At 42.2% G+C, this 20234-nt stretch overlaps 1 protein-coding gene across 1 annotated transcript in view; it reads left to right on the forward strand.

The window, feature by feature from the left end:
• The window catches only part of LOC144767593 (trypsin-like), a 189606-nt gene extending 172574 nt beyond the window's left edge, over nucleotides 1–17032 (forward strand). The window contains exon 5 of the mRNA XM_078651002.1: nucleotides 16788–17032. Within this exon, the coding sequence (XP_078507128.1) occupies nucleotides 16788–16949 (162 nt within the window). The 3' untranslated portion in view covers nucleotides 16950–17032. The remainder of the gene's footprint in view (nucleotides 1–16787) is intronic.
• The last annotated feature ends 3202 nt before the right edge of the window (nucleotides 17033–20234 follow it).

Below are 20234 nucleotides of genomic sequence, written 5' to 3' on the forward strand. Positions count from 1 at the left end.
CATCACTGATGCTGAGACGCTGTAGCCCGGAGAGGAGAGCCCTGCAGTGTGCCTCTCATGCCACAGGCAAATTTGTATAAACATATATATATATATATATATATATATATATATATATATATATATATATATATATATATATATATATATTACCTACTGGCGGTCGCCAGTAGGTAGTTATAGTTAGGATTGTTTTCTATAGGAAATCCGCAACATTCTATTGGGAATAACTTTGGCGCCGGTTGAGGAATCTGCCTGTAATTTTCCTTAAATTTGCCTCGCTGCGCTCCGCTCCTTCCCTGAAAGTTTGGGGGGATTAGTCAAGCGGGGGCCGAGATAAAAGGGGGGTCCCAAAACGTGTTTTCCCCATGTTAATTTCCATAGGGCGGTTGGACTCACTTTTAGCCCGAACGGCTGAATGGATTTCCACAAAACTTGGCTAAATTGTAGGGACTGGTAGCCCGATGTGCCTTTGCTATGTCTCAAGATATGTGCTCCAGTGGATTTTGAGTAATTTAGGTTCAAAAAAATTATATATATCTGGGCGGAGCCTAACCACACATCTGATTGGCTGTCAGCACTTCATCCAAGAAGTGTTGGCAGCCATCTTGGGACCAATATACATGATAGCACCTCATTAAAAAGCATTGTAGTTAATAGAGGGTTTTAGGACTTTAGTTACATTATAAATCATTTGTTGATGGTACCATACTCATTTTAGGAATTGTGATGTGTTCTAAGGTGATTTTACCATGTGAAAAAGCCTTCTGCTGTGATATCATGAATCATGTTTGAAAGAAAACTAATATCTCATGATTTTCCCACAGTGGTTTGGAAGTGGATCTATAAGCTAAACTGAAAGCATATTTTCTGTAAATTCAAATTATCTTTCTCAGTCATGTGAGAATGAAGTCTGACATTCTCAGTAAAACATGCACATCCAACAAGGACAGAGACTGTCAGTTGGTGTTCTACTGCAGCCTCCTAGAGTGTTCTAAAGAACAACTAGAGCGCTAACAGTCCTACTTATTACAAAGGTATAGCACACCTTAAGCCATCGATGGGAATAAAGTGGTAACTCTTAAAACATTTAATTTAAAGGAACAAAATGAGGGGGTATATTTTGCCATAGAAAGTATTATTAGTACTGCAGAAAGAAAAATTAGGGCACATTTTGAGTGACTTCTCAAATCCTCTTCTATTTCATTAAAAAAATTCTGTCATGCAGTCTCCCAAGATGGCCACCAGAGACAAAAGAGCCCAAATGTAGCCCAAATATCACCCAGATGTAGCCCAAGTATAGCCCAATGACAGAATGTCCCAGAGTGTTCTAAAGAACAACTAGAGCGCTAACAGTCCTACTTATTTCAAAGGTATGGCACACCTGAAGCCATCTTGATTGGAATAAAGTGGTAACTCTTAAAACATTTAATTTAAAAAGGAACAAAATGAGGGGGTATATTTTGCCATAGAAAGTATGATTAGTGCTGCAGAAAGAAAAATTAGGGCACATTTTGAGTGACTTCTCAAATCCTCTTCAATTTCATTAAAAAATTCTGACATACAGTCTCCCAAGATGGCCACCAGAGACAAAAGAGCCTAAATGTAGCCCAAATATCACCCAGATGTAGCCCAAGTATAGCCCAATGACAGAATGTCCCAGAGTGTTTTAAAGAACAACTAGAGCGCTAACAGTCTTACTTATGACAAAAGTATGGCACACCAGAAGCCATCTTGATTGGAATGAAGTGGTAAGTCTGAAAACATTTAATTTAAAAAGGAACAAAATGAGGGGGTTCATTTTGCCATAGAAAGTGCGATTAGTGCTTCAGAAAGAAAAATTAGGGATCATTTTGGGTGACTTCTCAAATCCTCTTCTATTTCATTAAAATAATTCTGACATGCAGACTGAAACATGCACTTTGAATACCAGCAGCAGACTTCCCTGGTGAGCAGTAGCTTTACTACAGTGATCTAATGAGCAACTAGAGTGCTAACATTCAGAATTTATGGCAAATGTGTGACACATCTGAATGCCTTCTTGATGGAACCAAAGTAAACAAGCATTGAAAATGCAATAGATCTCGCCCTCGTTTAAGTTAAAGCCATTCTGTTTGTAATGAGGTGGCTTTTTAGCTTTGCTTTTATTAGTGTTTTTTAAACTTTCATGTAAATAACATGCATCTGTATGCATATATGTATATGTATGCATGCATTTATATTTGTATTTATATAGATATACAGATTATATATGTTTATATATGTATGTATATATATATATATATACACATACATAAATGCATATGCCAGTATCGCGTCTCAGGGGCCCCCGCATCCCAAGCTGGCCTGGCTTCTACTGGTAACCGCTTCGGCGCCATCTCTCTCCAGGTTACTGAAATTTGCCAGGCTCACCCTCGGATTAAGTTGCAAGGACTTTAGCGGTGTTGGAGGCTTTCATGCACCACGACGGGCAAGTTGGAATTCAGGACGAGCCCCCGACATTTTCCTGCTCTTTCTTCGGAGGTTATGCGGTTCAGGGGACTCGAGGGGACACTTTACATGGAGCAACAAACAGGACACTAGTGGCAGCAAAGATGTTCATTCCTCGCCGCAACATGCATCTGATCCCCCCGCATCACTCACCTCATTGAAGCACTGCATTCTGGGGCCTGTAGTTGCGCTGCAGTCACCTAGCTTCAGGTGCAGTAGATTGACCACTTGGGAGGCGGGGTCAGAAGCGAACCTATCGGTGTGCGGCAGGACATTGCATAAACTTTTCATTTTTGCCCACACCCTGCTCATTGACTCTGGGCGCTGAGGAAGGCTCAATAATGCCGAAATGCATTCGCCACACACGAGTCGAAGCTTCAATAAAGGTGTTCCCTGTCTCCCCCGACGTGGCCTCTGCTGCTTTTCCTAAAGGAGTGTTCTGCATATATATATATACATACACATACATATATATAAATGCATATGCATATATATGCATATATATATGTGTATATGTGTGCGTGTATAGAGAGGTAGAGAGGTAGAGGTGTAGCGGTAGAGAGGTAGAGGTAGAGAGGTAGCGGTAGAGAGGTAGAGACTAGTAGAGAGAGAAGTAGAGAGAGGTAGAGAGGTAGAGAGTAGAGAGTGAGTAATAGAGAGTAGAGAGTGAGTAGTAGAGAGTAGTAGAGAGCAGTAGAGAGAGTAGCAGAGAGTGAGTAGTAGAGAGTAGTAGAGTGAATAGTAGAGTGAGTAGTAGAGAGTAGTAGAGAGTGAGTAGTAGAGAGTACTAGAGAGTAAGTAGTAGAGTGAGTAGTAGAGAGCAGTAGAGAGTGAGTAGTAGAGAGTAGTAAAGAGTGAGTAGTAGAGAGTAGTAGAGAGTGAGTAGTAGAGAGTGAGTAGTAGAGAGTAGTAGAGAGTGAGTAGCAGAGAGAGAGAATAGTAGAGAGTAGTAGAGAGTGAGTAGTAGAGTGAGTAGTAGAGACTAGTAGAGAGAGAGTAGTAGAGAGTGAGTAGTAGAGAGTAGTACAGAGTGAGTAGTAGAGTGAGTAGTAGAGGGTGATAGAGAGTGAGTAGTAGAGAGTAGTAGAGAGTGAGAAGTAGAGAGTGAGTAGTAGAGAGTAGTAGAGAGAGAGTAGTAGAGAGTGAGTAGTAGAGAGTGAGTAGTAGAGAGTAGTAGATAGTGAGTAGTAGGGAGTGAGTAGTAGAGAGAGAGTAGTAGAGAGTAGTAGAGTAGTAGAGAATGAGTAGTAGAGAGTGAGTATTTGAGAGTAGTGGAGTAGGAGAGAGTAAGTAGTAGAGAGTAGTGGAGAATATTCCAAAGTTTGGCACAGCACCACTTGCACAATAAGTCCAATCAAATCATATCACTTAGAGTCCTTATAGAAGCGCTGAGTCTTGGTGTATATTCAAATGCTTTTATTTTCCTTAAGTTTATGTACCACAGCCAGCCGAAACGTTTCGTTCTGTACAACAGAACTTCTTCAGGGCGTTCTTATTTCCTTCAAGTTATGTCGGTATCCTGTTGTCATATAACTAGATATTTCTTCCAAATGTTAGACGAGACGTAAGTACATTCTTATTCAAAGTGACTAGGTATCAATTTTACCCACACAATTCGGGCAGACTTGAGTAATTTATAGCATCCTCAAAGTCAGTCTTTCAAAAATTCCAAAGTATAGGACATGATAATCCAAATCCAAATGTTTCTCAAGAAAAGTCATTTTCAATCGTTCGGAATATCGGTGTTTGGGCAGATATGACCCATGGACCCCCAGTATGCAAGGGGAATTAGTCCCCCCTCTGCAAACGCGCCAGTGGCCTGCGTTGCAGAGAGGTGTAAAAAGGGGCATGGCCTCATTACACCTATGTGCAATGCAGCCCCCTGGCGCATACTGGAGGTTCCAGGTGGGCTAGTTGGCCCCCAGGGACCCCTAGTATGCAAGGGGAATTAGTTCCCCCTCTTCAAACATGCACGGGGGCTGCGTTGCAGAGAGGTGTAAAAAGGGGCGTGGCTTCATTACACCTCTCTACAATGCAGTCCCCTGGCGCATACTGGAGATTCCTGGTGGGCTTTCAGGTCTTATATAGTTAGGAAGTAGCATTAAAAAAAACTTTGAAATTCATTGAAAAAAACATAGGTTTCAGGCCTCATATAGTTAGGAATTAGCATTTAAAAAACCTATGAAATTCACTGAAAAAACCATAGGTTTGACACCAGTTATAGATAGCTGGAAATTTTACTGACATAAAACCATTGAAATTCCCACGTTATAGTTAGTTGGACTCACTATAACTTGCGCGCCTGCAATGCACTGCTGATGACGTCACATATTACATCACTCATGACATGGTCAGTGACATCACTCATGACATCACTCATGACACCATCCTTGTGACAGAGTGAAAGACCTCCTTTCAGTGCAATGTAACCCTTGAAACACATATTCAAAAATAGAAACTAACATTTTCAAAAAAATAGAGATACCCATACCAGTTACAACAACCAATTCAGTAATACCACCATCTATATACACATCCACTCATTCACCAACAGTTCTATATAGTCACTCATACATATCTTCACTCATCATATGTAGTGAAACACCTATACATCCTGTTACACACCGACAGTCATCCAAAAGTTACTCACACACATAATCACACATGCAAATAAACTATTGAACATCCATTTATTTGCATATACAGCTATACACACACTACCACCTTACTTCTAAGGAAACTTACACATACTTACTCTCTTAAACAATCACTTATAGAAACACATACTTATTTAAACAAGAACTCTTTCAATCTCTCACTCTCACATATACTCACTTATATACATCAATACTCACATATACTAGATTAAAACATATGTAGTTACTGATAAAAACACTAGTGAGACAGTCATTCACTCACTAACACACACATATACACACTCATCCACCCATACAGTCCTGCACATATGCTGTCTTCAAAACACATACAAACAGTGAGTCAGTCATTGATGCATCTATGTGCTAAGTAACACCCCCACCAAACCATACAGACACTCATACTGATACTAAAAAAACATCTAATAACCCATATACGCACACATGTAGCTACTCACCAACCCATGCAGCCACTTATACACAAAGTGAAACACTGATACAAACATTTAAATATTTAAACAATACTCGCTAATATATGTATTCACTACTTTCTATGCCCAAATGCCAAAGTTGTAAATGCCCGGTCAACATACTTAGTCCCTATATATCGGAAATGCAGGATTGTTACTGCAAAAGAATTGCTACTTGTATGTAAACGACCTCCGAATGAATTTGTTTGCTATAATTTTTATAAATTTTTAAAACTTTCTTTGAGATTGTATTGACTTGTAATTGCAAATTGTATAATTCTTTAATATTTGTGGTCCTCAGTTGAGTACCAAATCAAATAAAAACTTTTTGACTTTGACTTTTGACTTTGACTTTGACTAATATATGTATTCACTAAGATACACTTAATAAGCCAGTTAACCAATCAATTTAAAAAAAAACATCCATTAAGACACTTATTTAAACATATATTCTTCAATCGACCTTTACATATACATATATAAAACATATTTATTTTTTAGAAAGACAAACATTCACTGGATGGTGTCATCAGTGATGTCATCAGTGATGTCACTGACCATGTCATGAGTGATGTAATATGTGACGTCATCAGCAGTGCATTGCAGGCGCGCAAGTTATAGTGAGTCCAACTAACTATAACGTGGGAATTTCAATGGTTTTATGTCAGTAAAATTACCAGCTAACTATAACTGGTGTCAAACCTATGGTTTTTTCAGTGAATTTAATAGGTTTTTTAAATGCTAATTCCTAACTATAACTGGTGTGAAACCTATGGTTTTTTCAGTGAAAATATATATATATATTTACTGAAAAAACCATAGGTTATAGACCACATATAGTTAGGAATTAGCATTTACAAAACCTTGAAAATTCACTGAAAAAACCATAGGTTATAGACCATATATAGTTAGGAATTAGCATTTAAAAAACCTTTTTTTACTCACACAAAACCATTGAAATTCCATATATAGTTAGTAGTACTAACTATATATCGCGCACCCGCAATCAACTGCTGCTCATGTCACATATTACATCATTCATGACATGGTCAGTGACATCACTGAGGACATCACTGATGACATCTCAAATGACATCACTGATGACATCACTGATGACATCTCAAATGACATCACTGATGACATCAAAATCAGTAGGCCACTAATGGGATCTCTTTTTGACCTCGCTAAAATAGAAACATTAGGAACAACCCCTCATGAGAAATACGAAACTAGTGAGATGAACTGAACTCCACACCATGATGTATGCAAGACAGCTCGGCTCCGCCACCCACCCCGCCCAAAATAACGATAAACTCTATGCAAATATTACAAATATATACAACACACCAGCAAAGTAACAGGGTAAAACATTTTATTAAATAACTATTTACATACCTATTTTATACTTTTTGTTGCCCGATCCGGCTAGCTCAATCGATCGAGCATGAAACTCATGCACTCTGATGGTTCAAAGTTTTGAGGAGTGCTTGTAACACTGTCTGAAGCCTATTTGCACTTGCTTCAGCTTCACTATTCTTAATGTAAGTGGGGGCTGGTTGAGGACGTGACTGCATTTGAAAACAATGTGATGCGGTGCCACCCTGAACCGCTTGACGGAGGCCCCCGAGGGACGGTGTCATGGCGCGGACTCGGAGGGGGCGCTTGGCTCCGGCCCCCTCCCCAAGTCGTGTTGCCCTGGTGTGGCCTGAGATCGCCCCCGACATAGGTGGCCGGCTCCCGGGGTCAAGCGGAACTTTTTGCCTTTTGGTGACTCTTCCATTCTTGACCTTGTCCCACAATCCGTTTCACCTAAAGACACGCTGTAGTGGGGCGCCCCTTTACCGTTTCAGTTGCCATTCCGCCCGCTTTTGCTACACTGTGCCTCTTCCGCTATTCAGCTGTTTACCGCCCGCTCTTTCGACTACAGCGTCTCGCTCACCATGTACTTGAGTTGCTCCCGGTCTTGCGGTGCAGCGATAGACGGCTGCCACAGGACTCTCAAAATGGCGGCCGGCTCTTCAGATTTGGGCGTGGTCCACTAAAATGGGCCTGCGACACCTTGGAACTCGGACGCTTGTCTGCTAGAGCTTGGGCTCCATTCTCGAAAGCGTCCCCTCAGCCTTGAAGATTCTACAAAAGTCTTGGGGGCCCCCGACTCCCAAAGGCTTCTGGTGGGGAGCGGCTAGCATGATTGCTCGTGGAATGGCCACGACGGAGCTACGAAATGGTGGTGCTCTCATGCTAACGCCAGCTTCAGTCTGAAACATCCAGAAACACTGTAGACTACCAATTCGATCAATTCCGGTAGCGCCCCAACGTGACCCAGTAGAGAAGAACTTGCCCTCCCCTCTTTGACTGATGGTTCTTGTTGCCTGTCCCTTCTGTTGTCATTTAACAGAACTATTTAGCCTGCTGAAAGGGGTTGTGTTCCGACCGCTGGTTGGTGGAGACATTTTGACTACATTCTGGACCTGCGTTGTCGCGTAATGCGTCATATGACGCGCCGCGTTAGCGCATCCGGAAGTGCTCCGGTGCGCGAAGCGCAGCTTCCCGGAAGCGATCCGGGGCGCGGCGCGCAGCGCGTAACGTAAGCATAACAGGTCATGTGACTTGTTAATAAAACTTTTCATTGGTTCATTTTACTTTTCTTATTCTAATGATGAAAGGCTTGGTCATATGACCTAAAAATTACGCTTTTCATTACTTTCGAACATTATTTTTTCTTAAACATATGTTATAATGTTCCAGGCTAATGTACTTTCCCGGAAAATTTACAACTGTCCTGCAAGTAAAATATATTCCTTTTTCGGGAAAAAGGGCGTTTCTTCGTCCCATGATGGAGCCGTTGAGCAAAAGAGGCTCGGCCTGCTGTCTTAGTCGCCGATACGCCTGAATATCAGATTCTTATCGATCACTTTATGTTGCAGGAGTAGAAAACACAACAGCCCTTGACCATTTATCTTTACTGCGTTCCTGCGTATTATACCTTTTACCCTTCATGTAATTGGACTGCTTTATTTCACTTGCCTTTTACTGATTCTAAAACAGTGACTATTATTAAAAACTTTACCAATGTAAAAACTACTACCATGGTTTCTTTTAAAAACCTTTATTGTGAAAATGTCAGTATACAAATACGGGCCTATAACCACGTGGGCCGGCCACGGAATAAACTGTAATCGTATATGATGAGTAGACATTTACACTGTAGAGGAACGTAACGGGCGGGCCATTAGGTTGCAAGAACTAAGGTGTCTAACAGTTGCGGAATCGGTGGACGTACATTTTATAATTATCTAGATATACATTTGCGGGCAAGTACCATGGGTGACGTTAATTTGAACTTTCAATAGTACAGTAATCAATAACACATCAGAACTTAATATCAATAGGGATGTCGAAATATTCAATCAATTCTCGTCCCCGCCCGCCATGTGCTTCAAAACTGCATACGTATCTCGTGATTTCAAGGTTCTGCAACCAGTACACAACAAGGAGTTACGAGTCCCATTTATTCCGGCGACATTTTGGGCGAGGACGGGCAGGTCCAGGATATAGTCAAAATGTCTCTACCAACCATCGACTATGATGATGTGCATATGCTGTATTTATTAGAGTAACACTCATCTGTCCACATGAAATTAATTTGCCACAATCTAAAAATGTCATTTTAATCTTTCCAAAGGTCTTCTAAATATTTGGGACCGTTTCCCTTGCCTCTGATGCTGTCAGTGCCACTTCTTTGGTGAATGTACTGGCAGGTCGGGGGTTCTCCTCCAAATCTCTCTTTTATGCAGCACTATAATTAATCGGTGCCACCTCTCCATATGACGATGCATGGTATAGTTACCATAACTATATTTTTTTTCGGTTCCTCTGGAGAGTACATCGTGGCAGATGAGGCGTGTAACGTACCGGGCATTTACCTTTTTTGCATGTAGAGGAAAGGAAAAAAAATTCGAGCGTCCGAGTTCTAAGGTGTCCCAGGGCCATTTTAGTGGACCAGGCCCAAATCCAAAGAACAGGCCGCCATTTTGAGAGTCCTGTTGCAGCCGCCTGTCGCTGTAGCATCAAGAGCGGCCGAAACTCAGCTGAATGGCAACTGAAACGGTAAAGGGGCGCCCCACTACAGCAGACGAGCCTCCACCTGGGAAGGCCCGTTCACGCCGCCTCCTCCCCCCCCCTTCGGGCACCCCACGCCGTTATTCGGAGCAGGATTGTAGGATGGCCACACCAGTGCGGCAACTTGCTAGACACCACCTCGGTGCCAACCGAATCTCAGCGCCTTGTGGTGTCTTCTATTCAGAAAATATTGTTGTGCTGCCTTTGACCTATTCGCTGCAAGTGCGCACGCAACTCAGCTGCATAGCGATTGAAACACCAAGGGGCGCCCCACTGCAGCCGAGGAACCTTCATCTTGGGGGCGACGCACAGCATCACATTGCTTTCCAATGCAGTCAGATCCTCAAACAACCCCCACTGACTGACGCGAACTCACAGGCCAATGGAGCGCCCCACGCCGACTTTCGGCGCAGCATTGTAGGATGGCCACACCAGTGCGGCAACTTGCTAGACACCACCTCGTTGCCATCCGGATCTTGGCGCGTTACGCTGCCTTTGGCCCTATTCACACATCGGTCCGCTACTGACGCCATCTCACAGGCCAACGGGGCGCCGCACGCCGACTTTCAGCATTGTAGGATGGCCACACCAGTGCGGCAACTTGCTAGACACCACCTCGGTGCCATCCGGATCTTGGCGCGTTGTGCTGCCTTCGGCCTATTCGCACATCGGTCGGCTACTGACGCCATCTCACAGGCCAACGGGGCGCCCCACGCCGACTTTCAGCATTGTAGGAACGCCACACCAGTGCGGCAACTTGCTAGACACCACCTCGGTGCCATCCGGATCTTGGCGCGTTGTGCTGCCTTCGGCCTATTCGCACATCGGTCCGCTACTGACGCGAACTCACAGGCCAACGGGGCGCCCCACGCCGACTTTCAGCATTGTAGGATGGCCACACCAGTGCGGCAACTTGCTAGACACCACCTCGGTGCCATCCGGATCTTGGCGCGTTGTGCTGCCTTCGGCCTATTCGCACATCGGTCCGCTACTGACGCCGCCTCACGAGCCAACGGATTTTCTACGCTTTTTATACCCTATGCCGCATAACAGGTCATGTGACTTGTTTATAAAACTTTTCATTGGTTCATTTTACTTTTGGTTTCCTAATGATGGAAGGCTTGATCGGGAAACAACCTTTACAACGCAACTTTTACAACGAACTACCATTACAACGAGATTTTTACAACGCAAAAACTATTACAACGCATGTTTTTACAACGCATGTTTTTACAACGCAGGTACCTTTACAACGCATACCATTACAACGTAAGTATTGGTAAGTATATAGTTTGTATAGTATTATAGTTTTTGGGTAAAGGGGTATTTTTAGGGTTCAGGGTCAGTTTTCAGTTTTTGGGTAAAGGGGTATTTTTAGGGTTCAGGGTCAGTTTTCAGTTTTTGGGTAAAGGGGTATTTTTAGGGTTCAGGGTCAGTTTTCAGTTTTTGGGTAAAGGGGTATTTTTAGGGTTCAGGGTCAGTTTTCAGTTTTTGGGTAAAGGGGTATTTTTAGGGTTCAGGGTCAGTTTTCAGTTTTTGAGTAAAGGGGTATTTTTAGGGTTCAGGGTCAGTTTTCAGTTTTTGGGTAAAGGGGTATTTTTAGGGTTCAGGGTCAGTTTTCAGTTTTTGGGTAAAGGGGTATTTTTAGGGTTCAGGGTCAGTTTTCAGTTTTTGGGTAAAGGGGTATTTTTAGGGTTCAGGGTCAGTTTTCAGTTTTTGGGTAAAGGGGTATTTTTAGGGTTCAGGGTCAGTTTGGGGTTTTTGGGTAAAGGGGTATTTTTAGGGTTCAGGGTCAGTTTGGGGTTTTTGGGTAAAGGGGTACAGGATAAATTAAATTAATTAAATTAAATTAAATTAATTAAAATAAATTAAATTAATTAAATTAATTAAATTAAATTAAATTAATTACATTAATTAAATTAAATTAAATTAATTATATTAATTATATTATATTAAATTAAATTAATTAAATTAATTAAATTAAATTAAATTAAATTAATTAAATTAATTATATTAAATTAAATTAAATTAATTAAATTAATTGTATTAAATTACATTCAATTATTAAATTAAATTAAAATTAATTAAAATTCATTAATTATATTAAATTACATTAAATTAAATTTAATTAATTAAATTAAATTATTTACATTAAATAAATTACATTAAATTAAATTACATAAAATAAAATAAATTAAATTAAATTAAATTAATTAAATTAAATTAATTCAATTGATTAAATTAAATTAAATTTAATTAATTTACATTTAAAAAATATTATATACTTACTAATATTTACGTTGTAATGGTATGCGTTGTAAAGGCACCTGCGTTGTAAATACCAGCGTTGTAATGGTACTTCGTTGTAATAGTTCCTGCATTGTAAAAATTGCGTGGTAATGGTAGTCGTTGTAAAAGTATGCGTTGTAACGTCATACATCCGCTTAATCATATGACCTAAAAATAACACTTTTCATTGGATGAAAACTTTTTTTTTTCCCCAAACGATGAAAGCCCCACCTTGTTTCTGGATGTTTCAGACTGAAGCTGGCATCAGCATGAGAGCACCACCATCTCGTGGCTCCGTCGTGGTCATTCCGCGAGCAATCATGGCAGCCGCTCCCCACCGGAAGCCTGCAGGAGTCGGGGGCCCCCAAGACTTTTGTAGAATCCTCAAGGCTGAGGGGACGCTTTCGAGAATGGGGTCCAAGACCTAGTAGACAAGCGTCCGAGTTCCAAAGTGTCCCAGGGCCATTTCAGTGGACCAGGCCCAAAAAGGAAAGAGCCTGCCGACATTTTGAGAGTCCTGTGGCAGCCGCCTATCGCTGCACCGCAAGAGTGGGCGCAACTCAGCTGAATGGCGGATTTTGGCACAGTGTACCAAAAGCGGGCGGAATGGCAACTGAAACGGTAAAGGGGCGCCCCACTACAGCAGACGAGCCTCCACCTGGGGAGGCCCGTTCACGCCGCCTCACCCCCCCCCCGGGGCGCCCCACGCCGTTATTCGGAGCAGCATTGTAGGATACCAAAACCAGTGCGGCAACTTACTGGACATCACCTGGGTGCCATCCACATCTCAGCGCGTTCTGCTGCCTTGGGACTATTCGCACAACAGACCGCTACTGACGAGGCCTCCCCCCGCACCCTCCAGGACGTCCCACGGAATGGCAACTGAAACGGTAAAGGGGCGCCCCACTACAGCAGACGAGCCTCCACCTGGGGAGGCCCGTTCACGCCGCCTCACCCCCCCCCCCCCGGCGCCCCACGCCGTTATTCGGAGCAGCATTGTGGGATACCAAAACCAGTGCGGCAACTTACTTGACATCACCTGGGTGCCATCCACATCTCAGCGCGTTCTGCTGCCTTGGGACTATTCGCACAACAGACCGCTACTGACGAGCCACCCCCCGGGACGCCCCACGCCATTATTCGGAGCAGCATTGTAGGATACCCAAAACCAGTGCGGCACCCAGGCAACATCACCTGGGTGCCGTCCAGAACTCAGGACGTTGTGCTGCCTTGGGACTATTCGCACAACCGACCGCTACTGACCATTGTTCCTTCTTTTTTCCTAAAAATGTTTAAATGTTTTTACTGTTTTTGTTGCGTTGTTTATATTTATAAGTTATTAAAGTTTTATATTCCTACTACTTTGTTGGAGTGCTATATATTTTTAATGTGACACATAATTGTAAAAACTTTGATGTACAAAGAGGCATCCCTGGAATCTTCCGCTTCAGGCTCGGTCCCCTCCCCAATCACAATACAGGATGGTTTTCAGATAGTAGGAACGCGTGTGGTGTGACGAATCTCATCGGGTGGGGGCCTTGATCTACTGTAACTCCTTTGAAGAGGGGTGATTCTTTACAGCTGGGGCCATAAAGTACATCTGCAGGGCTACCTGATAGCCTGGGACCGACCTGGACAATCGGACACAGAGGAAGAGGAGTGTCAGAGGGTGCGGTAATGAATAGGGCGAAAGGGAGGTGTCGGGCGGGCACAGAGTGTGATTCTCAGGGAAGAGCAGCGCAGATGGGGGGAGGTTTATTGCCCATGCATAAGACAGAGAGCGGGGGTGACCAGTGCCTGGGGGAGATGCTTGCTAAGGATCGACAGCGTGCAGAGAGTGGGTCTGGTCAAGGCATCTAAAATGGCTGCTGTGCACGACAAAAGTGTGGCATTTGAAAAAAGGCAAGATGGCGCAGACAATGTTTTTCAACACTTCCTGATTTCCTTCGAATCGAACGTTAACAGACGTTATCTCTCCCACACTACCGGTCCCCCTGGGCTTAAACGCCGAGATGGTAGGGACTGCATCCCGTGGAGATAGGCCGAGACGTCACTCGGCAGAAAAAAAAGTTTTAAAAAGTCTATAAACATACAATAAGTTAAAAGTCAATCATTCTTGTTTCCTTGTAGTACGTTCCCCAGTCCGCTTCCCGTTACGCTAACCAGGCGCACCCCACCCAAAAAAAGCGATTTTTTATTATTTTTTTTGCCCCGCGGAGCCCCTTTAAAGCCTCCACATCAAACCTATGGGGTCAGGGAGGATCTACTATGCCCCCTTATGGTCATTTGCCCCTTCTCTTTGGCCTCCTCTTGTCTCTCGATCCTACCGAGAGACAAGATGGCGGCCGCTCCGTACTGTTTGGAATGTTTACAGACACCGGAGAGCCAATCAGCTTTGCTTCGCAAAGCTCCGTAATGCGAAAAGTACGCGAAACGGAGCGCTACCCGGGACGCTGTCAAAGATATATATCTTTTTTTGAACGTTAATTTCTCAAAATCCACTGCAGCACATATATTGAGACCCAGAAAAGGCACATCGGGCTACCGGTCCCTACAATTTTGCCAAGTTTCATGCAAATCCATTTACCCGTTCGATTTTTTTTTGTTGATTTTTTTTTGCCCCGCGGGGCCCTTTTAAAACCTCCACATCAAACCTAGGGGGTCAGGGAGGATCTACTATGCCCCCTTATGGTCATTTGCCCCTTCGCTTTGGCCTCCTCTTGTCTCTCGATCCTACCGAGAGACAAGATGGCGGCCGCTCCGGACTGTTTAGAATGTTTACAGACGCCGGAGAACCAATCAGCTTCGCTTCGCAAAGCTCCGTAACGCGAAAAGTACGCGAAGCGGAGCGCTGCCCGGAGTGCTGTCACAGATATATATCTTTTTTTTAACCTTAATTTCTCAAAATCCACTGGAGCACATATATTGAGACCTAGCAAAGGCACATCGGGCTAACAGTCCCTACAATTTTGCCAAGTTTCGTGCAAATCCATTCAGCCGTTCGGGCTAAAAGTGAGGCCAACCGCCCTATGGAAATTAACATGGGAAAAACGCGTTTTGGGACCCCCCTTTTTTCTCGGCCCCCCTTGACGAACCCCCCCCAAATTTTCAGTGGCTGCTCAGAAGCAAAATGTTCCATTTTCCTGAAAATTTCAGCCAATTCCGTCCACAAACGCCAAAGTTATTAGACATAGAATTTTCAAAAATCCCATAGGAAAAAAATCCTAACTATATATACCTACTGGCGACCGCCAGTAGGTAATATATATATATATTACCTACTAGCGGTCGCCAGTAGGTAGTTATAGTTAGGATTGTTTTCCATAGGAAATCCGCAACATTCTATTGGGAATAACTTTGGCGCAGATTGAGGGATCTGCCTGTAATTTTCCTTAAATTTGCCTCGCTGCGCTCCGCTCCTTTCCTGAAAGTTTGGGGGGGATTCCTCAAGCGGGGGCAGAGATAAAAGGGGGGTCCAGAAACGTGTTTTCCCCATGTTAATTTCCATAGGCCGGTTGGACTCACTTTTAGCCCGAACGGCTGAATGGATTTCCACCAAACTTGGCAAAATTGTAGGGACTGGTAGCCCGATGTGCCTTTGCTATGTCTCAAGATATGTGCTCTAGTGGATTTTGAGTAATTTAGGTTCAAAAAAATATATATATCTATAAGCGCGCCCCGGTATGCGCACGGGGCGCGTACCAGCGCGCTACGCGAGTTTGCGAGCGGAAAGCTGATTGGCTCTCGGGTGTCTGTCAACATTCCAAACAGTCCGGAGCGGCCGCCATCTTGTGTCTCGGTAGGATCGAGACACAAGAGGTGGCAAAAACAAAGGGGGCAATGACCATAAGGGGCAGAGTAGACCCCCCCTGACCCCTAGGTTTGATGTGGGGGCTATAAAAGGGCACACATTCACTGGATGGTGTCATCAGTGATGTTATGAGTGATGTCACTGACCATGTCATGAGTGATGTAATATGTGACGTCATCAGCAGTGCATTGCACGCGCAAGTTATAGTGAGTCCATTTAACTATAACGTGGGAATTTAATTGGTTTTATGCGAGTAAAATTTCCAGCTAACTATAACTGGTGTCAAACCTATGGTTTTTTTCAGTGAATATATATATATGTATATGTATATGTATAATGGCGACTGGTGGGCTGTTATTCACAGAATAAACAACACTGGAAACGATAGCACGGAGTTTGTGGCCTTTTTCTCAATTTTCGTTGTCAGCAGGAGCGGATGCTGGGTTGATTTCGAACTTCTTTGAATATATATATATATATATATATATATATATATATATATATATATACATATATATATTTGTGGGACAAATGCATGAAATGGCATATTAACCATATTAAGGTTCCAACCACTTATTTATCAAGGAGTAAGCAAACAGTTTAATTTATATGAAAGAAAGTATAACAAGAAGCTGAGAAAACCACGTCATGGACCTCCCCTGCTGTAGTCACACATCTCATATCACAGAATCGACCCTCCTTTAAAGCCAGTCTGCTCCTCTGGAATAAGACCAGCTCTTAGACATGTTTGCAAGGCAGGTCCTATAGTTTGAGCCATGGTGTCTAACAGTCTAGTCTTTATCACACAACAGTCCATCCCGATTTGTTTTTATCCTTTACTTTAACTCATACAGCAAAATCAATATTTATAATCGTTTTTCTTGCTTGTTCTCCTGTTACAGAATAGTGTGTTCCTTGTTCTCACTGTCTGAATTTTGTGCTAACTTCCAGGGTGACTCCGGAGGACCTCTTGTCTGCAATAACCAACTTGCAGGGATTGTTTCCTGGGGGCATTTGCCATGTGGTGCCCCAGGAAAGCCGGGAGTATACACCAAGATCTGCAAATACTTGGAATGGATAAATGGAAAAATAGCTGGAACCTGTGGGAAATAACTTTGCCATCATATGTGTTTTACTTCCGGCTCTAACCTCAAAGTTCAGCCTGTACAGTCAATAAATTAGTCGTTAAATAATAATTTATTGAGTTCTTTTTTTATACAACGTGTTGTAAAGTTATACATGTACAAAGTATAATCTTGACATAGTTTAATCTCTGTGAATCTTGTTTGATATTAGTATAAATAATAGCAAACAAGACCCATATTTAACGTACATTTGCTAGGGACTCAACTCCTTGCGATATGAATGGACATTTAAACATTGGGATCCAGATTTACTAAGATTTTGTGACAGTTTTGTTTAAAACACAGGCCCAACACAAAATCCAGGTTACTATTAACCAACCAACGCAAATGGTGGCTTGCATTGTTTTGAAACCAAAAGTAATGCAATGCAGCGCATTACTTTGAGTCAAGCAAGTATTCCGTGGGTGGTGCATGGGAGTTTTGGTGCATATACTGATGCAATTGATTGCAAATACATATCTATTAAGATTTGTAGACATGAATTTGGGCCAAATTACTCCATCTCCCTGAGGCAGGCATAACGAGGAGAAATGTTACATTTTTCCTTGTTTTTATGGTCTGGCTTGACACCCAGACAATGATGTGATACTCATTACCAGGAGAAGGGCTTTGGCTCCAACCACATGGTGGTAGTCATGGGTACAGTATTTGATTGGGCAGAAGTAGTGCTCTTTCACTGAAAAAGTGTTTATAGTCAATTCCTATTGACTCATTGAGGTTTCCCTTCACCTAACATGGCCACCATGTCAAAGCATGATGAGGTGGCAGCAAGCAATGAAACCACAGAAAACCAGAAAGTGCAGTTTAGTTTACCATTTATAGTCACGTCTGTGTAGGTGAATCAGGAATGTATTGACTACAATACCCATCATGCCCAGCACTGACCCATACTTCAGTTGCTGTGATGTGTGCCAGCTTTTTTCCATTTATGTTTTACTTTTCATTCATTTGATCTTTATTTCGGTACATTCTGGACATAAAAAACAACAAACATTTTACACAGTGAATACAAAATGTATACATGATATGCCATTCGGAAAGCAGAAATACAATGCAATTCATCCAGTTAAAAAAGGCACATAAAATATTAAATTTGTTTTAAATACAAACATAAAAAAGCTTTTGTGTGGTACCAAAAGAGAATGATCCGATGAAACTACTCAACAGTATACTACAGACAATCAGAGCAGCCTAACCTCTACACAGAATACACCCAACTGAACATCTACAACTCCAAACCCAGGTTCTTGCGAGAATAACTTACAAGCAATAGAAATCTGCTGACACAGAACACGGTAAGACGACTAGTATCCGTTTTGACGATCCTATATGCTTCCACATTTGATCGTATGCCTAGGTCATTACACAAGGGCTTAATCCAACGTCTCCTTGCTAAATCATATGTGGTGAAGAAAAACAGTATGTGGTTGTCATCCTCTCTAGATTTCAACTGGCAACACGTACAGTTTGCACTTTTCGGTTGCCCTGTAGGCATTTCCCATCTTGCTAATACCACATTCGTTTTAAGTATTCCATATCTAAATTTTAGGTACAGACTTTTAGCAAGTGGAGGTCGTATCTCATCTAAGAATTCCTCAAAATGTGGAGAAACTTTTAAAGCGAGAAAACTATTTGTGATAGATCCACATGAATGGTCAATTAAGGAATTATGAGATATATAAAACCAAAACCTTGCCTTTACATGTTTCTTACAACTTTGTTTCAGACACTCCCGGTCTTCCCAGAAATGAGTAAGGCCTATTCGATAGAGCCAAGTTTTAACATGCTTCAACCAAGGATTAGAATTATAAACATCAAGGTTCTTCCCTTCTAAAAGGCCATCTTTGTAATCTGCAAGTTCGGGAGTACTCCAAAGTCTAACCCAGAATAAGAGTGGACGAAGTAATGCAAGGTGGTCCGTGCGCTTCATGTTTAAATCTAAAAATAGCGGTAAAAGTGGGGTGCGTTTGGGCAATCTCAAAATACTTCTATAGAAGTTGTTTTCGCTTTTCATAAAAAGATTCCCAGCATTCATGACCCACATTTCTGCACCATATAAAGCACCAGACTGAGCCTTAAATTTAAACACTTCTAGTGCTGGCGAGATTGATTTATTTAGGCTTGCCCATGTCGCTTTACAATAGGTAGGGTGCTCTGGTTAACAATGGTTTTACTTATTTCAATTTGTGTTCTCCATGAGTTTCTTGAATCTAGAGAAACTCCCAGGTAGGAAAAGTTTGACACATGTTCTAGTTTTTGACTGTTTAAGAAAAAGTTCCCCTTAAAAGATTTATGGGGATTGAGGGCCATACATTTTGTCTTTTTTGTATTTATTTCTAGGCCTTTCTTATCACAGTACAATTTGAAAGAATTTAAAAGGGTTTGCAGACCAATAGGCGTTTGCGAGATCAGGATTGTGTCGTCCACAAATAGAAGTGCGGGTACCCTCTCTCCATTCAGCTTTGGGGAGTCATTATTACTCTCTTCTAAATAAGCTGGAATGTCATTGACAAATAATGAAAAAAGAGTGGGAGCCAACACGCACCCTTGGCGGACTCCCCGCCTTATTGGGACCGGTTTGGTTAATTCCCCATTCGGACCCCAACGTACTCTAGCAAAGTTGTCATCATGTAATCTTCTAATCTGCTGGAGTAAACAAGCTGGTTGTCCCAGCGCAAACAAACAATCCCATAGACGATCCCGTAAAACTAAATCAAAAGCTGCCCTAAGGTCAACAAAAGCTACATAAATGTGTCCCTTTAATAAAAAACATACTTCCAACAAATACAACAAAATCTGAAAACTTGTGCAATTGTACTAGTATTACATATAAAACCTGCTCGGAATTTAGTAAAGATCTCATTCTCATCAATCCACAAATTCATACGAGTCAAAAAGTGCCTTGAAAATATTTTTTTGTAAGATGTCTAAAAGACAAATGGGACGATACTTAGAAGGCTCATTTCTATCTCCCTTTTTAAAAATTAAAATAATTTCTGCACCCCTCCAGCTATCAGGTAAATTTACACCGGTAACTAATATATTAAAAAAGCTGGTTAATATATGGTGCCCAAACTCTAATCACCCTATGTGACTACTACCGAGCCTTTTACTCGCACTGTAATTTTAATGAGCTTTTAATCGCGCTCGTTTTTAATTTGCTTTTAGCTTGAACTGCTGCTTTGGCGCTTAGCGCGAACCCTCATTAAATCTGCCTACCTTTAGTGTAACGCTGCTCTGCACTGTGCACTTT

This window comes from Lissotriton helveticus, chromosome 7, assembly GCF_964261635.1.
Source record: "Lissotriton helveticus chromosome 7, aLisHel1.1, whole genome shotgun sequence".
NCBI lineage: Eukaryota > Metazoa > Chordata > Amphibia > Caudata > Salamandridae > Lissotriton > Lissotriton helveticus.